This window comes from Sinocyclocheilus grahami, unplaced genomic scaffold (assembly GCF_001515645.1).
Source record: "Sinocyclocheilus grahami isolate Dianchi unplaced genomic scaffold, SAMN03320097.WGS_v1.1 scaffold578.1, whole genome shotgun sequence".
Classification (NCBI taxonomy): Eukaryota; Metazoa; Chordata; class Actinopteri; order Cypriniformes; family Cyprinidae; genus Sinocyclocheilus; species Sinocyclocheilus grahami.
The window spans coordinates 427743-452160 of record NW_015505757.1 but is presented as its reverse complement, the minus strand read 5'-3'; the positions used below and the strand labels follow the sequence as shown (position 1 = coordinate 452160).

General features: G+C 37.4%; 1 protein-coding gene across 1 annotated transcript in view; it reads right to left on the bottom strand.

Annotated features, from left to right (window-relative positions):
- Positions 1–24418, bottom strand: part of LOC107556764 (signal transducer and activator of transcription 5B-like) — a 40178-nt gene that overhangs the window by 3375 nt on the left and 12385 nt on the right. Inside the window, exons 6-17 of the mRNA XM_016239960.1 lie at positions 22603–22733; positions 22290–22441; positions 16834–16989; positions 16559–16738; positions 15282–15369; positions 14595–14717; positions 14392–14484; positions 11792–11998; positions 11218–11312; positions 11002–11144; positions 980–1135; positions 561–618 (exon numbers count right to left, since the gene is read on the bottom strand). Of these exons, the coding sequence (XP_016095446.1) occupies positions 561–618; positions 980–1135; positions 11002–11144; positions 11218–11312; positions 11792–11998; positions 14392–14484; positions 14595–14717; positions 15282–15369; positions 16559–16738; positions 16834–16989; positions 22290–22441; positions 22603–22733 (1582 nt within the window). The remainder of the gene's footprint in view (positions 1–560; positions 619–979; positions 1136–11001; positions 11145–11217; positions 11313–11791; positions 11999–14391; positions 14485–14594; positions 14718–15281; positions 15370–16558; positions 16739–16833; positions 16990–22289; positions 22442–22602; positions 22734–24418) is intronic.

Genomic DNA, 24418 nt, shown 5'->3' with positions numbered 1-24418 from the left:
GTGTGTGTGTGTGTGTGTGTGTGTGTGTGTGTGTGTATAGATGGGAAAAAAACTAATACTAGTCCTACTAATATAAGTAAATAGCCTCAAACAATTATTGAAGACAAGTAAACAGTCAGTAATACAATAAAAGAAAGATTACAGGTAATAATGTTGTAAATAATGTTCAGTTTCTTGCACAGACTAATCATTTCACTTCATAAGACCTCAAAATATTGTCAGGGGCCATGGGTATTAATTTTGTGTTCCTTGATATGCTTTTTTTTAATTCTCAAAAACCAGCAGCCGCTGACTTGCATTTTATGAATCAACAAGGACCACAGTTTCATCTAAAAATCTTTACTGTTCTACTTAAGAAAAACATTCACCTACATCTCGGATGGCCTGAGAGTAAATTGACAGCAATTTTTTTTGGGTGAACTATCCCTTTAAATCCGACTGTATATATTGGAACATGTAGAAACACATTTCTCTAATATCCAGGAATTATTGATGATAATCAATCAGGTGAGTTTTTGACTTTTTGTATATTAAAAACTTGAGAAGAGAACAATACTCACTCAACTTTCACCACCTGCTTGATCTCTGGTTTGACATATCCATCCCCCACTGCTTTTGCTGAAAAAACAAAATCATGTTCATTAAAGATTGTTAATAGAAACTCTTTAACACTTTAATTCACAAGAACCAAAGCATCCATATATTAAACTCTGTCATTAAGCCTCTGTTAAGCTTGAGTGGATTCTGACTAAATTAAAAAACATTTATTTTACACGCAAAGCAGATATGTCTGTTACTGGTTATCTACACCAGTTACACAAATGACCTACATTGAATTCTAAAAACCTTTGTTGCTGAAAGGTGACAAGTTTGCATCCCTGAAAGTTGGGAAACACTATGCTAACTAACTGTAACTATGCTAACAATGAAGCATACAATCATTTGATGATATTTCTGTCTGCAAGAGAAACATGCATACAGTTTGGAGGTGTGCAGTAACGGGAGAAGACTTCCTCTTTCGGCTGGTTGGGATAGAGAAAGAGCAGATGATTCAGATCACTGATCCGATCGGCCAGAGAGCGGATAGAGAAATCTTTAGTAGTGAAGGGCATCAGGTTCCACACCATCCGTTCTCCTGCATAATGAAACACACATACTCAGAATCAGGGTTGGGCAGAGATACATCAAAATGTATTTTAAAATAAAATACCAAATACCTTCATTTTAAGTGTATCAAAATAAACTACAAAATACAGCAGCCCCACCATATATCAAAATAAACTACTGTATTTTTGTATTTTAAAAATACAAAAAAAATACTTTTACAAGGGAGCATGAAATTTCTTCGCAAACCTTCCATCAATTGGCCTATTTGATCGATCCCTTCACCATTGCACTGACTCAGATGATTTAGTAAACAGTGTCTGATAGCAACAGCTTTTCTCTGCCCGAGTCATGCAATAAATCTGACATATACGATCAGTTAACAGATCAAGTATTCACATATACCAGACGAAGGTTAGTTTTAAAGTAACCAACAGTTTAATGTTTAACAGTTTGCGAATGACTCATAACTGTATCCTAATTTAGTTACTTGGTGTTTGGTAACGAAGGGCCTACTTTGCATCAGCAACACTGATTTAATGACAAACATTAACTGTGGGTGTGTGTGTGTGTGTGTGTGTGTGTGTGAGAGAGAGGGAGTGTATTGAATGTGTGTGTGTGTAGCCTGTGGACTACATTGCAGAGGTCTCTTTAGCTACTGATGCCTTTAAGCACAATTTTTTCAAAAAGTGTAGCATTTAGGCATCGCCGATGGGGCCGGTTGATCAGTCAAGCAAAGGAAAATAAATGCTCTACTGGAGCTGAGGATGGGATGATCATGTTAAACCTCACAAAAAAGGTGCTTGGGGATACTGGGGATACTGCTCCAAAGATGTCAAATCCCTCCTTTTGACAGTCAATGAGCACGTTTTCATGCACACCAGTAAGCTGATAACTCACAAATATCAGCTTATTAAAATAACCCCCATTTACATGCACATCAGTATCCTTACAACGCAAGTAAGCTGTGTTTACATGACTTCATTAATAAATCAGGTTATTTCCCTGTAGTGATGCCAAAATATAATCATTTGCATATCTGACTCCGAGTATTCCATACATTTGTCAGTTGTGATGTTAAATTAAGCTTGCAACATGTCAACTTGCAACATGTCGGGAAACTTACTGCTAATATATTATCCTCTCATGCAGTTATAAACGCAGCATTGTGACTGAACCACTTCTACTTCTGCTGCACGAGATGAGAACACATTTTTATAATTTTGTGAGTCATGAAAAAGTCTGCTTTTGTGATATATTTCCTTCTTTCTTTACTGCAAGACGTTTGCTCGGTCTAGATGCGCTTAAATCTGCACTAACGATGCGTTTCTGTCATGTATCACACATGCGCACTTCAATAAGCCGACAGAAAGCGGGTTATTGCGTTTACATGCCATGCGAAATCGGAGTAAGAGGCAAAAAACTACCTGTTGTGACCGGTTTATGCTTAGGCCGTTTATGACCTTACTCCGATAAAATAAAACGGGTTACCGCGTTTATATGACCAAGTGCGTTTTCGGTTTATTAAGCATAATCGGCTTAAGACCGTGTATGTAAATGCGCTCATTGAGATCTCGCAAAGGAACGAAACTGACTGCAATTGAGATCTACTAAAGGATTTTACGAATATATGCTTATTCTGTGCAATATATACTTTTTTGTGTCAACTAAATGTTTTTCGTCAAATTGTCCTTCAACCTTGTACTGGCGCTTTAAGCTCGAGCTGCTGAGCAGCACAGTGCGGTGTATCAGGCGTCTTTCGTTAACATTCACGCCGATGTGTATGGCGTTCGGACGGATTCTTTAATATGACGTTGCAACATGCACTCGTCTCACTGAACGTGACGTCTGCGTCTGCCACATTACTGTTCGTCTGCCTGAACGTGACGTCTTCGTGACATCTGCGTCTACCACATGTTCGTCTGCCTGAACATGAGGTCTGCAAGGGTTTCCAGCACATTCCATACACTTATTTGTGCTTTATTATACCTATTCATTCTCTATTATTGTTTTCACTTATCCTCAATTATGTTTAATTAGCAATTAAGTGCTTTTTACCTTCCTTATGTATAGCTTTTTATTCCAAAAAGTAAATATTTATACAAATGATATAAAAAATTCTGTATGACATTGCTTCTTGTCCACATATCCACAGATACTTATGAAGAAATCATAAAAATAAGTTGTTCTAGCTTGTATTCACCACTAGGAGTCTCTAGACCAACACAAAAGAATGCATTTTTAAACATTGCTATATTTTGGGCTAATTTAACGAACATAAACAATATTTGTCATTTTTTATTTTAGTTTTATAGTTTAATATATAGAATAAAAAGTGTTTTTACGCTCTTTAATATGTACTGCGATAATTCGGCAGTAGTGGCACATGAATCAATGATAGTTTCCTCTTTAATATTTGCAGCAAGAAATAAACATGAATATTTGAATGCATGTTAAAAAAATCTGAACAATTTAATACAAACATAATGAATGTCTCATGAAATCGATCAATCAGAGTTTAAAAAAAGTGGCACTAATGCCGCTGTAGGCTATCTGTACTGAATGCAAACACAATTTTGGCACAGCGGCCAAAAAAACAAACAAACGACAACAAAAAAAGTAAAAAATAAAAAGGTAAAAAATAAATAAATAAAAATAATAATAAAAAATAGTGAGGGGATATTTGAATTATTTGTTAATAAACTAGTGTTTTCTGAGTCAGTGTCACAAAGATGAAGCTGCTGATCCTGACTCGCCATCTCCTTAACTGGACGCGCATTTAGAGAGAAATTACATAATGAAAGAGTTTTTGTTTTCGATTTGAATTATTTAGTTTTAAAGTAGTAATTTAAAGCATTTTATAGATATGTTTATCATGTATATGAGGCAAGTATTCGCTGAGTTTCGGTTCATTTTTGTGAAAAAAAAAGTCAGACGCAGACGTCACGTCCATTGAGAGGAATGAATGAAGGGCAAGGTAATTATGCATTGGCTGACACACTGCACTGAGCCGTGTGAGCAGCGTGTTATGATACGTGTTAGTAAATTTTTTTTTTTAACTTCACTGCTACACATGAATCACACGTGTGACGTCTGGCTCGACACTTCACTGCCACACGTGATTTACGTGACGTCTGCGTGACGTCTACGCCTCGTCTGCGTCTTAAAATGAATGGATTAAATAGCAAAATAAAAATTAAAAATTAAGATGTCAATGAGACGTTCAGTGAGACGAGTGCATGTTGCAACGTCATATTAAAGAATCCGTCCGAACGCCATAGATGTGCGGTGCGGTGTGAAACAGGTTTTGCAATGCAGCTCTACTATGCTCTTTCACACGCGGTCATATCCGTGTCTCCGAGTGGCTCACAGTAAATGCTGCTGCTCCACGCGAGTTTAGACCATTACACCAATATCGTGGCATTAAAATGTAATGTTGTACAACACTGAAACGCTGTATTATTATTTTTTTCGTGTACAACCGACGAACTTAACATAGGCTGAAAGTAGCAAGCTAACGTTAATTGTGGGGCTTCTGCTCGGTAATTATTTAGCCTAGGCTACTAAAATGAACACAAACTTAACATGAACTGTTAAGAATTATAGCAATTTATGCAAAAAAATTGATGGAAAGCTGGCAGCCTGCACGTTTCTTACCTTGACCAACTTCTTCCATATGCATCAATTTTCTGTTCTGATCTCAACAAGTCTGGGCAAACTAGCCTATTGAGCAGGCACCCATCAGAGGCCGCATTTTAATGATTTAAAACTACAAAAATACAAAACACTAAAGTATTTTGATACAAAATACGAAGCCATTTTCATCAACCCTATCAAATACAAATTACAAAATACTATTTTGTATTTGAAATACGTATTTGAAATACATGTATCATAAATACTGCCCATCCCTGCTCAGAATGACGGCTGCTGAGTAAAGTCAAGCATTTCTGTTCAGCTTGGACCCACGTTTGGCTGAATGCATCCGAGTTCTCATTAGTATTGTCTTCACTAACCATTTAGAATCAGAATCAGAAGAGCTTTATTACCAAGTACATTTACACACACAAGAATGTCTCATGAAATCGATCAATCAGAGTTTAAAAAAAGTGGCACTAATGCCGCTGTAGGCTATCTGTACTGAATGCAAACACAATTTTGGCACAGCGGCCAAAAAAACAAACAAACGACAACAAAAAAAGTAAAAAATAAAAAGGTAAAAAATAAATAAATAAAAATAATAATAAAAAATAGTGAGGGGATATTTGAATTATTTGTTAATAAACTAGTGTTTTCTGAGTCAGTGTCACAAAGATGAAGCTGCTGATCCTGACTCGCCATCTCCTTAACTGGACGCGCATTTAGTACATAATGACATAATGAAAGAGTTTTTGTTTTCGATTTGAATTATTTAGTTTTAAAGTAGTAATTTAAAGCATTTTATTTATCATGTAATCATGTATATGAGGCAAGTATTCGCTGAGTTTCGGTTCATTTTTGTGAAAAAAAAAGTCAGACGCAGACGTCACGTCCATTGAGAGGAATGAATGAAGGGCAAGGTAATTATGCATTGGCTGACACACTGCACTGAGCCGTGTGAGCAGCGTGTTATGATACGTGTTAGTAAATTTTTTTTTTTAACTTCACTGCTACACATGAATCACACGTGTGACGTCTGGCTCGACACTTCACTGCCACACGTGATTTACGTGACGTCTGCGTGACGTCTACGCCTCGTCTGCGTCTTAAAATGAATGGATTAAATAGCAAAATAAAAATTAAAAATTAAGATGTCAATGAGACGTTCAGTGAGACGAGTGCATGTTGCAACGTCATATTAAAGAATCCGTCCGAACGCCATAGATGTGCGGTGCGGTGTGAAACAGGTTTTGCAATGCAGCTCTACTATGCTCTTTCACACGCGGTCATATCCGTGTCTCCGAGTGGCTCACAGTAAATGCTGCTGCTCCACGCGAGTTTAGACCATTACACCAATATCGTGGCATTAAAATGTAATGTTGTACAACACTGAAACGCTGTATTATTATTTTTTTCGTGTACAACCGACGAACTTAACATAGGCTGAAAGTAGCAAGCTAACGTTAATTGTGGGGCTTCTGCTCGGTAATTATTTAGCCTAGGCTACTAAAATGAACACAAACTTAACATGAACTGTTAAGAATTATAGCAATTTATGCAAAAAAATTGATGGAAAGCTGGCAGCCTGCACGTTTCTTACCTTGACCAACTTCTTCCATATGCATCAATTTTCTGTTCTGATCTCAACAAGTCTGGGCAAACTAGCCTATTGAGCAGGCACCCATCAGAGGCCGCATTTTAATGATTTAAAACTACAAAAATACAAAACACTAAAGTATTTTGATACAAAATACGAAGCCATTTTCATCAACCCTATCAAATACAAATTACAAAATACTATTTTGTATTTGAAATACGTATTTGAAATACATGTATCATAAATACTGCCCATCCCTGCTCAGAATGACGGCTGCTGAGTAAAGTCAAGCATTTCTGTTCAGCTTGGACCCACGTTTGGCTGAATGCATCCGAGTTCTCATTAGTATTGTCTTCACTAACCATTTAGAATCAGAATCAGAAGAGCTTTATTACCAAGTACATTTACACACACAAGGAATTTGACTTGATGACAGGAGCTTCCAGTGCAGAAGAAAGTACAGACATAGAGCAGACATACATGATAGTGCAGACATACATAGAAATAACACAGTAGGGATGGAATATAACACTAATGTAAGAAAAAAAACAGAAATTAAATAGAATGTCTCATGAAATCGATCAATCAGAGTTTAAAAAAAGTGGCACTAATGCCGCTGTAGGCTATCTGTACTGAATGCAAACACAATTTTGGCACAGCGGCCAAAAAAACAAACAAACGACAACAAAAAAAGTAAAAAATAAAAAGGTAAAAAATAAATAAATAAAAATAATAATAAAAAATAGTGAGGGGATATTTGAATTATTTGTTAATAAACTAGTGTTTTCTGAGTCAGTGTCACAAAGATGAAGCTGCTGATCCTGACTCGCCATCTCCTTAACTGGACGCGCATTTAGAGAGAAATTACATAATGAAAGAGTTTTTGTTTTCGATTTGAATTATTTAGTTTTAAAGTAGTAATTTAAAGCATTTTATAGATATGTTTATCATGTATATGAGGCAAGTATTCGCTGAGTTTCGGTTCATTTTTGTGAAAAAAAAAGTCAGACGCAGACGTCACGTCCATTGAGAGGAATGAATGAAGGGCAAGGTAATTATGCATTGGCTGACACACTGCACTGAGCCGTGTGAGCAGCGTGTTATGATACGTGTTAGTAAATTTTTTTTTTTAACTTCACTGCTACACATGAATCACACGTGTGACGTCTGGCTCGACACTTCACTGCCACACGTGATTTACGTGACGTCTGCGTGACGTCTACGCCTCGTCTGCGTCTTAAAATGAATGGATTAAATAGCAAAATAAAAATTAAAAATTAAGATGTCAATGAGACGTTCAGTGAGACGAGTGCATGTTGCAACGTCATATTAAAGAATCCGTCCGAACGCCATAGATGTGCGGTGCGGTGTGAAACAGGTTTTGCAATGCAGCTCTACTATGCTCTTTCACACGCGGTCATATCCGTGTCTCCGAGTGGCTCACAGTAAATGCTGCTGCTCCACGCGAGTTTAGACCATTACACCAATATCGTGGCATTAAAATGTAATGTTGTACAACACTGAAACGCTGTATTATTATTTTTTTCGTGTACAACCGACGAACTTAACATAGGCTGAAAGTAGCAAGCTAACGTTAATTGTGGGGCTTCTGCTCGGTAATTATTTAGCCTAGGCTACTAAAATGAACACAAACTTAACATGAACTGTTAAGAATTATAGCAATTTATGCAAAAAAATTGATGGAAAGCTGGCAGCCTGCACGTTTCTTACCTTGACCAACTTCTTCCATATGCATCAATTTTCTGTTCTGATCTCAACAAGTCTGGGCAAACTAGCCTATTGAGCAGGCACCCATCAGAGGCCGCATTTTAATGATTTAAAACTACAAAAATACAAAACACTAAAGTATTTTGATACAAAATACGAAGCCATTTTCATCAACCCTATCAAATACAAATTACAAAATACTATTTTGTATTTGAAATACGTATTTGAAATACATGTATCATAAATACTGCCCATCCCTGCTCAGAATGACGGCTGCTGAGTAAAGTCAAGCATTTCTGTTCAGCTTGGACCCACGTTTGGCTGAATGCATCCGAGTTCTCATTAGTATTGTCTTCACTAACCATTTAGAATCAGAATCAGAAGAGCTTTATTACCAAGTACATTTACACACACAAGGAATTTGACTTGATGACAGGAGCTTCCAGTGCAGAAGAAAGTACAGACATAGAGCAGACATACATGATAGTGCAGACATACATAGAAATAACACAGTAGGGATGGAATATAACACTAATGTAAGAAAAAAAACAGAAATTAAATAATGCACTATATACAGAAACAGAAGTATAGATAACAAATTTAATTGTTTAGATAAATGTACAGGTATGTTATAAGTGTGCAGATATGTTATTTACAAAGTGTGCAGTTTACAAGTGTACACATTTTGGATTCTGTTAGTCTGTTTTGAATTAGAGAACACATGCTGTACTTTTACACTATTATTATTTTATATGCATCTTTCATGTAAACACAGACATGCTTGTTTTCCTTCATCTCTTCTATTACAAACACAGCTTCTCTCTGCCAGCGCTGGAGAGCAGTGAGGTCAGCCGTAGCTCAGCATTGCTTGGAGGCCAGTGAAACCTTTTTGTCCAGTGAAAGCTTTCAGAACTGTCACACCTGCTTAGGCCTTTAGCACCACTACCACCAGCCTCCGTTGCCCTTTTCCCCTCAGCCCCGCTCAAGGTTAACACACTCTGTTGGTGCATGTCAGACTATGCAAACTCATAACGAAGTGCTGCTGACCGCTGTGGCCTTAGAGCTTGGCTAGCGTATATATTCCTCTCTTTTTCTTCCCTGCTGCTTTTGTGCTTTGCCTCACTCTTTCTCTTAACAAGGCCATTGTTTAAATTCACAGAGCCCAGGATAAATAGTTACAGTAGACTACACCATAAAAGACTTCACAGAGTTAATGTGGTGTGGCGTATTGCTATTTGCTAGCTAAAGCTATCATTAGCCTTAGTATATAAAAAAAAAAAATGTCATAGGCTATTGTTTATTTATTAATTATTTATAAATAAATGTATCGTTATTTATTCCTTGATGTTTCTTTGATATCTTCTTATTTTAAAAGATAATCAAGTGATTAACCCTCACTAAGTTAATTGTAGATTGGAACAATCAAAATTTGCTAACTAAAGCTGTCATTTGCTTTAGCATATAAAAATAAATGTCACAAGCTATTATTTAGTTACTTCTATTACTTTATAATGCTATTTGTTTGTTTATTTCCCTGATGTTTCTTTTACATATAATTTAAAAAAGTTTGAATATGATCAGGTGAGTTGTTTTGTATCTAATTTTGTTCCCTTCAAATTTCTTTCTCATCTTCTCAGCACCTGCTAGCAGGAAACGTATGATAAAACATCTTGTGACATGAGGCAAACACTTGAAATTTCTTTCAGAATCTGGTGTAGCAACACATTTAACAAATCCCTTCGCCCAGTCTGAGGTCCTGAGCACTTTGGAGAAGGTTTTCGTCCAGGATATCCCTGTGCTTGGCCGCATTCATCTTTCCCTCATTTGCAACCAGTTGTCCTGTCCCTGCAGCTGAAAAACACCCCCACAGCATGATGCTGCCACCACCATGCTTCATTGTTGGGACTGTATTGGACAGGTGATGAGCAGTGCCTGGTTTTCTCCACACATACCGCTTAGAATTAAGGCCAAAAAGTTCTATCTTGGCCTCATCCGACCAGATAATCTTATTTCTCACCATCTTGGAGTCCTTCAGGTGTTTTTTCATGTGTCTTGCACTGAGGAGAGGCTTCCGTCGGGCCACTCTGCCATAAAGCCCCGACTGGTGGAGGGCTGCAGTGATGGTTGACTTTCTACAACTTTCTTCCATCTCCCGACTGCATCTCTGGAGCTTAGCCACAGTGATCTTTGGGTTCTTCTTTACCTCTCTCACCAAGGCTCTTGTCCCCTGATAGCTCAGTTTGGCCGGACGGCCAGCTCTAGGAAGGGTTCTGGTCATCCCAAACGTCTTCCATTTATGGATTATGGAGGCCACTGTGCTCTTGGGAACCTTAAGTGCAGCAGACATTTTTTTGTAACCTTGGCCAGATCTGTGCCTTGCCACAATTCTGTCTCTGAGCTCTTCAGGCAGTTCCTTTGACCTCATGATTCTCATTTGCTCTGACATGCACTGTGAGCTGTAAGGTCTTATATAGACAGGTGTGTGGCTTTCCTAATCAAGTCCAATCAGTATAATCAAACACAGCTGGACTCAAATGAAGGTGTAGAACCATCTCAAGGATGATCAGAAGAAATGGACAGCACCTGAGTTAAATATATGAGTGTCACAGCAAAGGGTCTGAATATTTAGGACCATGTGATATTTCAGTTTTTCTTTTTTAATAAATCTGCAAAAATGTCAACAATTCTGTGTTTTTCTGTCAATATGGGGTGCTGTGTGTACATTAATGAGGAAAAAAAATGAACTTAAATGATTTTAGCAAATGGCTGCAATATAACAAAGAGTGAAAAATTTAAGGGGGTCTGAATACTTTCCGTACCCACTGTATATACAGAAATAGAAGTATAGATAAAAAATGTAATTGTTTAGATAAATGTACAGATATGTTATAAGTGTGCAGATAACATATCTGTACATTTACTGTGCTCCTTACCTGCTTTGTTCGGGTTTTCTGCGACCCATGCGATGGTGATGCCTCCGATCTCAGAGTCGCTAAAGCGCAGAAGGAACGTGCCGTTTGGTTTGGACATCAACATATCCAGAGCTTGCTGCTTGTTCAGGAAACCCAGAATCGCTCTGCAGATAAACATACAACCTTTTACCAATTGTTCTCTTATTAGTGTGCGAAGTGTGCTGAATCAGTCTTTACCCATCATTCCAGTGAGACTTCAGGTGTTTCTTCATGAGCTCAATGACCCCATCAAACCACTGCCAGAATGTGAAGTTCCTGCCTGGCAAACTTTCCTGTCAAAACAAAAACACCCAAGTCTGGATCCTGAGACTGGATATATTGCAGTCATTTCAAATGTTCGGTTGCTTTTCTTCTTTTATAACATTGGATGTTCTGAGGAAAAAAACTAAAGTAATGGCTCTGAAGGGAGACAATGTAAAATAGGATTAGTTGCTGCACATTAGTGTTGGGAAGTCCAAGTTATTATTTATGTTTGCATCACATATTCTGTGTTTATGTCATGGTGTAATTACATGTTCCCAGACACACAGTATAACATATAAAATGTAATGCATGCCTCTAAAATGAAATTCTTTTAAATTAAACTAGCAACATGCTCATTTAGTCTCATGATAACAAAAGGATGCATCAGTCAGTTTAACCGATTCAGTCTAATTTGTTAACAAAGCGTACAGTCTGATTTCAACTCAAAGAACAACATCTTTAGGTGATAAGAGCACTGATGTTCAGTTTGGCTATTAGTGATGGTTACCCTATTGAACTGAGACCAGGTGATGGTCATGTTGCAGTAGTCCTCAGTGTTGTTGCTGGAGCTGCTGAAGGCTTTCTGAGCGAGAAACACCAGATTGTCTTCTGACAGGCCTCTGTCGCTCTGAACCTCCGATTTATATTTCATGTTCAAAGCTTCGCACAGCTGTGGCCACAGCACTTTATCAGGCACCACAAATGGCACTCGACCCTAAGGAGAAATCATGAAGAACCAAATGAGCACAAGTGTGTACTGTACTGCTGTGAATGTTGTAGTACACTGCAAGCACAAAATGTTTTCAGGACATTTCACATTGTTGCATTTTGGTTGTTTAACGAACTTAGGGTTTGGCAATTAATTTGAATTTAATGTTGTGCCACGATTTTATTTTTTATAAATCGAGGAATCATGATACTGAATAGAAATATTACTAAACGTTAGAATTAGACACTTTGACAATATTCCGATGTTAACAGTAAAGAGAAAAGAATGATCCAACCGCATGTCGGCGCACATGATTAACCGCTCACGTGCGACGCGCTCTGTGAAGGACCATAGGGTGCTCAGAATGCGCTTTTGTGTTGACAAAGATGTGACGCAGGCAGTGGAATAGGAAAAAATGCAGGAAGATGGGAGTTGAACTTCTTTTAACTTGAGCGCCGGGTTTTAAGAATGCCGTTTCAGGCACGAGATGCTGTCAGAGACATAAGCACAACAGTCAAACGCGTCCATGATCACATAGAAAAAACAGTGGAAAAGCAGCGCAATCGAATATAAACCTGTAAAGAACTACTAGTGTATGTTCGAAATTTCATGCTTGCATCATGGTGACAGGCTGCTATTCATGGTTTTTACAGAACATTCATAGCCTAATTAATAATAGTCTACTGGTGTTATACCTTAAGTAATTTAGAATTTGAATTACCTTGACTTTTGAGGTTTTTTTAAAAGTATTTTCCTTGTATTATTTCTGAACATATGTGAACATGGACCACAAAACCAGTCTTTAGTTGAATGGGTATATTTGTAGCAATAGCCAAAAATACATTGTATGGGTCAAAATGATCGATTTTTCTTCTATGCCAAAAATCAATAGGATATTAAGTAAAGATCATGTTCCATGAAGATATTTTGTAAATTTCCTACCATAAATATATCAAAATTTCATTTTTGATTAGTAATATGCATTGCTAAGAACTTCATTTAGACAACTTTAAAGGCTATTTTCTCAACATTTAGCTTTTTTTGCACCCTCAGATTCCAGATGTTCAAATTGTTGTATCTCGGACAAATATTGTCCTATCCTAACAACCCATATATCAATGGAAAGCTTATTTATTCAGTTTTTACATTATGTATATATCTCAATTTTGAAAAATTGACACTTAAGACTGGTTTTGTGGTCCAGGGTCACATATAACATGTATAAGACAAGTTTGTAGAAGATGTAGTTGTAGTACATGCATCTTTTTTGCAAGATATTTAACGTTAACAAGAGATTTGCTTAACATTTACATCATTCTGACAACTTCATGTGTGGTGCATTTAAAATAGAAATTTCTTTAACTAGAGGGTTAATAAAAAAAAAGTTACTTGAATCATGTTGTAGTTACATTTTCAAGTTGACTAGTTAAAAATCGAGAATCGGTCAAACGTTCTGGAAAAATGTAGATTAAATTTTTTTGCCATATCGCCCAGCCCTAAACGAACTTAAACATTCTGGACCCTGTTAAGAGAGTGGTGTATACGCCAATCCCAATCAAGCAACATCAGTTTATAATATAAATGAAGATAACATGTTCATAAGTAGAGCCCGACCGATATATCGTTTTGCCAATATTATCGGCCGATATGAGAACCGGAACCGCACCAAATTCGGGGGATCTTTTCAGCTCAAGGAACCCTCGCGAACGCGAATCGAGTGTACGTCTCAAGGCCCTCTTTCGAATGAGACCACCCCCGTGTGGATAGCCCCCGGGGTTCGGGAGTTACAGGTGGTTAAATTCGCGGTCTGGCGCCGACCGATCTAGCGATCCCGGGGGGCTACCAATGCGCGGAGGGTGGCGTTCGAGAGGGCTCCTTGAGCTGAAGGGATCCCCCGAATTTGGTGGAGATACGCCGGCGCGTTCGCGAGATTAAGTAAGGAGGTTTCTTGTTCAGGCAGCAGCATTCATGCGTTGTCTTATTCGACCGTAAGTGTATGTATATACTGTATTCTATATATAGCACCAGTCAAATGTTTGGACACATGAATGGGAAAGTGTCCAAACTTTTGACTGGTACTGTACTATAATATACAAAAAGAATATCGGCCGATATATTGGTTTCGGCCTTTTTTTTACTCCCTAATATCGGTATCGTTTATCAAAAACTTCCAAATTTTTTGATAAACATTTTGCTTAAAAAAAACTTTTGTTAGAAACAGAATGGGTGAAATGATTTTGTTCAAATTATGAAATTACATTTTTACTAGCTGGGTAATCTTGCAATATAAAAAGACAACCCTATCATGTCCATCAGTTGGAGGGTAAAAGATACATCAGCTGAGAACAGTACATTTTGTTGAAATATGCTAAGAATATGTAAATGATGTATCCACTAACTGTCTCAGAGAAAGCATTATCCCACAGTACAGTTGCTGTAGCGTTATTATCTTGACTCCCATGAACAATGACCACAACAGGCAGGGATAATGTCTGCACAAGAGAGAGAAACAAAAAGGGACAAATTTATGAATGATACAAAGGCGCATAATAAAATTCAACAAATAAGAATAACTTTGACAGAATTTCTGTTTTCGTTTTACCTTCACGTGAAACACAAGTTCATTGCCTCCCACACTGAACTGAGACTCAAACAGAACCGTAAACTTCTCTTCAGTCACTGACTCGGCCCCGCGGCGGTCTGACCGCTTAATACGCTTCAGAGACTGTAAACAAGAGGGAAATAAGTCATTATTATTAAAATATATATAAAACAACAGTTTTGATTAATCAAATCCCAAAACATCCACTCCATCAAATAACAGCAGGCAAAATATGTAATGTTTATAATCTTTAGGCCTTATTAACAAATTTCTGCAGAATGACTCAATTTGTTCATGATTTTTTTTCTCATGCTCGTGTTTCATGTAGTTAGTCATGTAATATTACTAACAGTATAAAAGTTAATCTTATGTTTACTTCATAAAAACTGGTTTCAAAGTAAAAAGTCACGTGTACCACAGCCTTAAAGGGGGACATTTATAGAATTATACTAAAAGGCCTTTTACTTGCTAAAAAGTATGAACTATCAGACGACAGAATGCATGTAGTAGATTGTGTATAACAGGTTTCTCAGCAAAGTTTTGATCAAGCTGATATTTTAGAGGCCTCTGAAATTTTCGAATCAAATATGATACAGAAAGGTTTATAGGGTTTATAGGGTTAACAGCATTTTGAGGTGCATGCAAACACACACAATGTGTAATGTGAAGCCTTTAAGCACAGGTTACCATGGTCCTGAAGTGTGCACTCAGGGTGCCAGTGGTTTGGTGGTACTCCATCACACAGTTGTTGTTTAGAATCTCTCCACTGCTGTCACTTCAGTGAAAAGAGAGGACAAACAGTCATGTCACTTTTTATTGTCATTCAAAAACATGCACGCATTCAGAAACAAAACAGTGTTTCTCTACAGGTCTTGGTGGTGACATCCATAAAACCATTTCAAAACAGTAAGTACACAGGACATTGCACGACAAGTAACAGTATACATAGTATACATGGTACGCATATAACGGTGACAATGATATACAGAGCTGTAATTTTATGCCGCCAATCTATCATGAGTACCTCTTTGTGTTTTCAGGCCCCCAAAATGCCGTTGTCATGTGAATGAGCAGCCAAAACGCACAAAAAGTTTTCAGTTTTTAGTCCGTCATGTAAACGTCCCCTTAATTTAGTTGCCAAATTGTCTGGTGAGTGAAAAAGTTCATTTCATTTCATTTCAGCCCCTAATTTCAATGAAAATTATATCTAAATCTATTCTCAGTGAAGTGTGCATTGATTTGAAGAGTCAGACATGTCATTGCACTCACTGCTGACTGGTTCAATATCTGTTTGCAATCTGAAAGAGAACAACTTCTGCTACGGAGGTTAGTTACTACAACCAGGGATGCACATAAGTGGTGCACATGCGCAACTGCTCATTTGCAAACCGACATGGCTGCCAGCTGTTAATACACAATTACCATTTTAGATTGACTAACTGTAATACTATATAAGATTTCCATTCAAACTGAAAGCATAAATCTTGGCTAAGTGCTGCCAGAATGCAAAACTGTGACATTTCATTCGCTGATAAGCTTCACTCAGCAGTGCTAAAACAGGCAATGCATATAATTACTTGCCGGCAACCCAGAAGTAGAACCAGACTGAAAAACTTATGTGCATCCGTGATTATGACCATGAACATCGGTAAAAGCAGACCCGCTTTTGTAGTACCTAAAACCCATGGTTGGCAAAAAATAATCTAAAACTTTCCTGGCTAGCCACCTAAACTGGTTTTAAGGCACAGGTCCCTGATGTTACACAATAAAGCAGCTAAATCTAAATGCTAAATCTATTCCATGTTGAGTTTTAGTCAAAGCCATATGAGGCCATTATGTCAGTTGCTTGGTTTTAATTTCTGTAGTTAAACAAAAATTAGTTGCTGCTGAAAAGTGTATCATTTTATTTGAGTAGGACAGTGTAAGGGTCTGTCTGAATGCAGTTAAGTGTTTTGTAACCTTACTTGCGGGTGTTTTCGTTCTTCAGTAAGGCCTTGGCCTGCTGTTCGCTGATGATGGTGGCCTTAACCTGTGGAGGGTTCATGTGGACATTGAGTTTTCCTCCGACCAGCAAGCGAACTGTTGCCGAAAATTTGGTTTGAGTCTTCAGCACTTGAGGAGGCTGTTTCTCAATTATAAATGTGCTGCAAAGAGACCAGAAGCAAAGACACCACTGAAAACCTTGCTTCACTGAAAGAGAGACAATAGTGACAATTGATGGCAGTGACTGAGTACACACCTGGTGACGAGTGCTGATATGATGTCTGTGACAGTAGCGTTGAGGTCAGTAAGCAGTTCTTCTGTGGGTCCGGGAATGGGCAGCTGCTGTGTCAGGTGTTCAACTCGGCGAATCTGCTGTCTGTTTTGCCAAATCATATCGGCCAACTTCTCACACCTGCATTCACAAAACAAGAACATAAAATACTGTATCACCAACGTGTTCAAAGCAAGTTGCACTGTGTATGCGAGGTAGTGGACACAGAGCAACTTGCATATAACATTTACATGTTATATTTCCTATCATGTAAATATTTATATGAACATAAATAGATCCAACAACTGAGATATAAACTGAACAAATTTCACAGACATTTCATGAACAGAAATGGTTTGTGAAATTAAATATTTATTAAACAATAAAAGATTTATTTAAATGATATAAATGTGTATTTACTGAATGCTGATGGTAAACAAGAAAGTATTATAATGTTTGCCTTTTTATTATATAAAACAATCATTTTAATACTTTATTGTATACCTTTTAATTCCTTTAACAATTCTATTTGATTTTCCCATAGGAAGGAAAAATCAAAAGTGAGATCTCTTTAACAACTCAAATATTTCTCCTAGACAGAAATTAGTTTACTTTAAGATCGAATGGAGATTTTTGCTGGAGTCTCCTGCTTCTTAAACTTGTCTCCTGAGACAAAAACTCTAACAATCTCACATTTGTCTCTTTTAAAGCTTTAGAAGAGATCCCAACAACATCACACACCGTGCTCAGATTTTTCTCCTTAATTAAAGACTCTGGTGGTCTCACATTTGTCTCCTCCAAAGTTTCAAACAAGATCTCAACAGCATTGCACACTGTGCTCAGATTTTTCTCCTTTGCTAGAGACTCTGGATCTCTCACATTTGTCTCCTCCAAAGTTTAGATTATAGATCTCAACAACATCTCACACTGTGCTTAGAATTTTCTCTTTAGCTAAAAAATCTGGGGGTCTCATATTTGTCTCCTGTAATGCTTTAAAAGAGATCTCAACAACTTTACAAAGTGTGCATCAAGTCAAGTACTTGAAAAGCACTAAATAAAGGGGGGAAATCATAAATTCAGAGTTAAAGGCTATATTGAGAGAGAAATTATGCAGAAATTAGTATAATGTTACTTTTTAAGGGACAATGTTTATGTACTTAGTCACATAATTTGTTGTTAGAAATAGTAATGTAACGGATGCCTTGATCAAAACTTATCTATAGAAAATGTAACCCTGGAGCTTTCTTTGCTGAAAGGCACATACAGTGGGGGAAAAAAGTATTTAGTCAGCCACCAACTGTGCAAGTTCTCCCACTTAAAAAGATCTCTCATCTTTTTAAGTGGGAGAACTTGCACAATTGGTGCCTGACTAAATACTTTTTTGCCCCACTGTACATGGCTTATTACTCAGTCTTGATTATTAATTGACTTAGTAAAGTTATTGAGATCACTTCTGAAATTTAGAGGAGACAAATGTGAGAGCTCTCGAGTCTTTAGTGTAGGAGAAAAATCTGAGCACACTGTGTAATGTTGTTGAGATCTTTTCTAAACGTTTGAGGAGACAAATGTGAGAGATCCAGAGTCTACCTAATGAGAAAAATCTGAGCACAGTGTGTGATGTTGTTGAGATCTCTTCTAAGGCTTTAAAAGAGACAAATGAGAGAGCTCCAGTGTCTCTATGGAGAAATATCTGAGCACAGTATGTAAAGTTGTTGAGATCTCTTCTAAAGCTTTAAAGAAGACCATTGTGAGAGTGTTAGTGTTTTTGTCTCAGGAGACAAGTTTGAGAAGCAGGAGACTCAAGCAAAAGTTTCCATTCAGTCTTAAGGTAACCTCATTTCTGTAGGAGAAATATTTGAAATGGTAAAGAGATCTCTTTTTTATTTAATTTTTCTTCCCTCTGGTTAGCTTCAATGTCATTTATCTACACCATTTCAATCAAAGACAATACATGCATTGTCATATTTGAAGTTGTTTTATGTAGACAGTGTTTTATTGCACAGTGATTAAACAGAGGAAACCATAACCTATATTTACATACATGCAAAATGGGCTGTACAAGACAAAATGTTAATACTAAACAAAGCAAAAAAAAAAAAAAAAACACTGGTACACTAATGTTACATTTGTTTAAAAAAAAGGTATTGCTCTTTTACTAAGCATCTTGCACTTGTAAGTCCTTTCTAGCGTGTTTGAAAAATGTGGTGTATACAATGCTGGACATTGAAGATAAATTTAAACAGTTAAACTAGCAATATTAGTAATAGTAATATTGATATTCTGAAATGTTTAATGCTATTTAAAACTGAAGATATCTTAAGACAAAGCTGATATCTCAATGAGACATATTAGAGAATCACCCATAACCTATATTTACATACATGCAAAATGGGCTGTACAAGACAAAATGTTAATACTAAACAAAGCAAAAAAAAAAAACACTGGTACACTAATGTTACATTTGTTTAAAAAAAAGGTATTGCTCTTTTACTAAGCATCTTGCACTTGTAAGTCCTTTCTAGCGTGTTTGAAAAATGTGGTGTATACAATGCTGGACATTGAAGATAAATTTAAACAGTTAAACTAGCAATATTAGTAATAGTAATATTGATATTCTGAAATGTTTAATGCTATTTAAAACTGAAGATATCTTAAGACAAAGCTGATATCTCAATGAGACATATTAGAGAATCACCCCTTAGTATCCTGAGCGTAGAGTAATCTCTGTCAGAGCCATAGCCTTGTGGGCAGCACATCGACGTGAAGGCACAACTGCACCTCAGACAACATAGGTTCGAAATCCCAGCTAAAGGTACTTTCCTGCTCCTGTTCAATTCTCACCTATCCAATTGTTTCCTGTTTCTACTCCTACTGTACTGACAAATAAAGGTGAAAAACCCCATTACAATAAAAAGCAACAGCAATCTCTGAGCAGTAAAACATTTTTATAATGGAGTCTTGCAAGAGATTACAGCAAGACAAATAAGAGATCTCCCATGTTTCTCACACATTTCTCTCCAATTGTCATTTTGGATTCCTTTCTTTCAGAACTTTCTCATTTCTCAGTTGTGTCTACTTTTATTTCTCCTAAGGATTTTTAGGATAAACATGTGAGACACTGTTGAGACTAAAATGAGAAATACATGAGAATCACAACTAAGTCTCCTGAGATTAGAAAGAGCAACCACTGAGCAATAAAATATTCCTATAATGGATTCTTGATAGAGTTTGCAGCAAGACAATAAAAAGATATTCTGTTTCTTCCACCACATTCACTGTTTTGACTCTTTTTTTCTCAAATATTTCTCATGTCTCATTTGTGTCTACTACCATTTTTCCTAAGGAATTTTAGGAGAAACATCCGAAATGCTGTTGATACTAAAATGAGATATATATGAGAATCTCATCTAAGTCTCCTGAGCTTAGGAAAAGCAACCACTGAGCAATACATTTTTCCTATGGGATTAGACAGACTTCTATCCGTATCAGACAGAACTGTTAAACAGTGACAGCAAACGATGACTAGAGAGAATGTGAACACTGTGTGCTCAGGCACTGCCGTTCTCAGCACCGTCAAAATAAAAGTCTGGCGCGCTGTCTAAATAAAAGTACCGCCTCAAACACATCGGTCAAACAGAAAAACATATCGGCCGACACCGATATTTAAAGGGGTCATATGATGCAATTTAAAGTTTTCCTTTCTCTTTGGAGTGTTACAAGCTGTTTGTGAATAGATAAGATCCCTAAAGTTGCAAAGACTAAAGTCTCAAACCCAAAGAGATATTCTTTATAAAAGTTAAGACTCGTCCACCCCCTCCTAAAACACCTCGTTTAAACACGCCCCCACATGTCTATGTCACTGTGTGGGAAGATTTGCATAACACCGCCCAAATGTTCACGAAAGAAAGAAGGCGTAAGTTTGATTCTCGCTGTAGTATTGTTGCCTCTGCCACCGCGATGTCGTGGAGATGCTGTGTTTCGTGTGAAAGTGAAACTACTTTGTTTGGATACCCAAATATTCATATGTGTGCAGCGCATTTTACAGAGGACTGTTTCCTGGACCTGGGAGAGTAGCCTACAATGCCGTCTGTGCACAAAGGCTGTTTCTATAAAGTGGGGCAATTCCAACTTTGCAAGGACAGTCTGACTCTTCTGACTCACAGCCTGTAAGTACATTTTCATATTTAAAGAATTTGCCACTGACGATTCAAATGCGGGTTTTGAGCAGTGTAGAGTAGCACTTGTTGTTTGTCATTTCTCCGATCACAAATGCAGACTTGGTTTTATGTTTACGCGGCGCTATATGCAACGCAACGCGTAAAAAGACAGTATAAGTCATTATAATCCGTAATTGTCCCCACTGGATGCAACAAATGCCTCGTTTATAATGGGTTTTATTGTTTTTGTCTCGTCGCGCCGGGACACGGCATCACAGTATAGCAAGGGGTGTAACATTTCCGTCACACGCTTGAGGTATTCGGCCAATCACAACTCACTGGATAGCTGGCCAATCAGAGCATACCTCCCTTTTCAGACCGATGAGCTTTGTAAAAATCTACGCGTTTCAGAAAGGCGGGGCATAGAGGAGCAAAAATAATGTGCAGTATGTGTAAAATAATGTGTTTAAAACCTTAAACCATAAACACATTGCATTACACCAAATACACAAAATAATGTTATTTTTAGCAATGTCATATGACCCCTTTAAAAAAAAATTTACGATATATCTTGGCGATATATCGTCGACCACTATTTTAAACATTTAGTGTCGTAAAGCGATAGTTCACTCAAAAATGAAAATTACCCCATGATTTACCCACCCTCAAGGCATCCTAGGTGTATATGACTTTCTTCGAGACAAATCCAATCGGGGTGTTAACGGAAGCTACTGTTTATAAAGTTTTAAATATGGATAATTTTCTTACAAAAACATCTTGATTCACTTCAGGAGGCCTTTATTAACCCCCCAGAGTCATGAGGAGCACTTTTTATGATGGATGGATGCGCTTTTTTGGACTTTTTTTGGACTATTGAAAAATAACACCCATTCACTGCTATTATAAAGCTTGGAAGAGCCAGGACATTTTTTAATATAACTTCGATTGAATTTGTCTGAAAGAAGATACCGTGCCGTGCCGTACTGAGCCGTACCGACCCGAGTCGTACCACGCAGTGGAAAAGCGCCATTACATTCAGGTGCAATTTTTCTTTTTTTTCAGAAAAAATATGGCAATTAATATTGACTTACACTTTGATAACAAATGTCTCTATATGTCAACAGTTGGTAGAAAACATTTAAGCTGCCTTTGTTTATGGTGTGAAACAGGCCTCAGGGTTTGTGTCAGGGTAAGTCATAATAATTTGCTTATAAAAAGAAAGTCTATGGTACTCCCTCAGGCCCTGTAAACACGTGTAAGTGTGTGTATATTGTGCATCAGTACCAGGCTTGCAGTATGTCCAGTCCTCCCTCTGATGGTCCTCCATTGCCTGTGAGTTGCTGTCGTCTCTTCCACTGAATCAGTTCATCATCTACGATCACAGTTTGCTGTTTCCTCAACAGAGCTAGAGTCCTCTGATGCTTCTCTGCCAGTTCCTATACACAAACACACATTATGTTTTTCAACCAATCGATATGATGGAGAATATTGCTTCTGCTTCTGAAAACAAACAAAATATTTGTTACTGATTTTATACTGTTGTAAGCAAAAAAAAAAACATACATGCGTATATGCGTATCATATGGATTCAGTGTACCTGTCTGTATTTCTGTAAGGTGTTGGCCTCTCGTGTGAGCCAGGCCTCTAGTGTTGACTTCCTGCTCTGCAGACCTGATTCTCTCTGAACACGCTCAGCTGGAGGAATGCTGGCCAAACTACTCAACTGAGCTATTCGACAAAGAGAAAACTTCCAATTAATCATTTAAAAATACAGTTCAATGACACATTACTCAAAAGCATTTCCTGTGTAGCTTTGTTTTTTTCACATTTTTGCTATTTATATCAGAACAACTCACTCGGCTTGAGTTCAACATGTTTAAAACTTGACTTGGTTTGATTCGACTGTTTCAAAAGATGATTTGTTCACACAATGGACATCGCTAAGCACATCAGACCAGGCAATACTGTCCCATTTGTCCAGTTTTGTCCAATCTTGCTCCTGGAGAAGCTATTTTCCAGCAGAGTTCATCTCCAACAGACCGGTCTAGAAATTTCTAGTAACCCTGAAGACTCTGTTATCAGGGTTGCAGTTAAACTTTGCAGAAGGGTGAACCTCAAAAAGCAAGAATGGTCACTCTTAGGAGTCTTTTTTCAATCTCAAAAGTTATGGGTTTGAATCAGTCTGACCATTTTTTCACATAATCAGTCAGGTGTGTGTTTCCCAAAACTTCCATTAGTACCTCATAAGTCGTCGTAAGTACTAAAACAGTTCAATTACTTAGCGTTAACCAAACTAAGAAGCCAATGAACATTCACGGCATCTCAATGTTGTGTGGTTGATGCCATGTTTGTAAAAGCATTAGAAATTATAATGCGCTGGCTGAATGAACACATATAGCCTGAAGGAGTAAAGTATACAGCAATTACATACTGCATGTAAACGTTTAAAAAATTAATGGTTTTCTTTTGTTTCTGTGTAAATGAACTATAATAACCTTACAGTATTTGCAATCTTGAATGAACTAATTAGTAGAAGTTCTTACTCCCCCACCTGTGTGACATCATTAACGACAGTCCCACATTGTTGAACCAACGTTGTTCAAACAACGGTTGTGCGAACATGTTACTACGGTTTTGGTAAACAGTTGTGTGTTGCTAGTTAATTTGCATTGTACTATGGTAGTTAGGTTAAGTTAAGTTAAGTTACGTCATTGTACAGGAAACAAACTCCAGAGAGGCTACTGAATCAACAAATGACTCACTTACTGAACTACAAGTTCCATGTCAATTCATCATTACTTTAATATAGCAATAAGGCAGCTTTTACTAATTATTCGTGCGAGTAGATTACATACAAAGTCAATGCAAAGACGCTAATAGACGCGGAATGCGCGACGCGTTTGCCGCGAACGCGAGATATTCGCTTCAATCGCGTCTTTCGCTTGAGCGGAAAATTTGCCTAACGCGTTCTCGCGCAAGCCAATCAGCTAAGCTTATTGGCATGTCCAGTTGAATCAGACAATAGAAGAGAGCATTATTGCAGACGTCTGTTATTATATAGGTCTGGAGCATAGAAAACAATTAAAATCAATTGTAGTGGTAGTTGTATTTTATTAGCATGGCTACAGAGATGCTGCTATCAATAATACAAATAATAGTAATATCAGTGTATATATACACAGTAGTAAAATGTAACACACACATTAATACAGGATCCTAACGTTATTCATCCTCCTCTGGATGGTGCTGTGAACCCAGACACGTCGGCATTTGGCTTTCCATTGTATTTGGGACTTTTTGAAAATAGGTACAAAACAGCGAGGTACAAAACAGTGATTGTAGTTGATTGTTGTTGATTGTTTTTATTCGCGCGAGTGACACGAAAAACATCCCGCGAGTAATCTAGAGCGAGT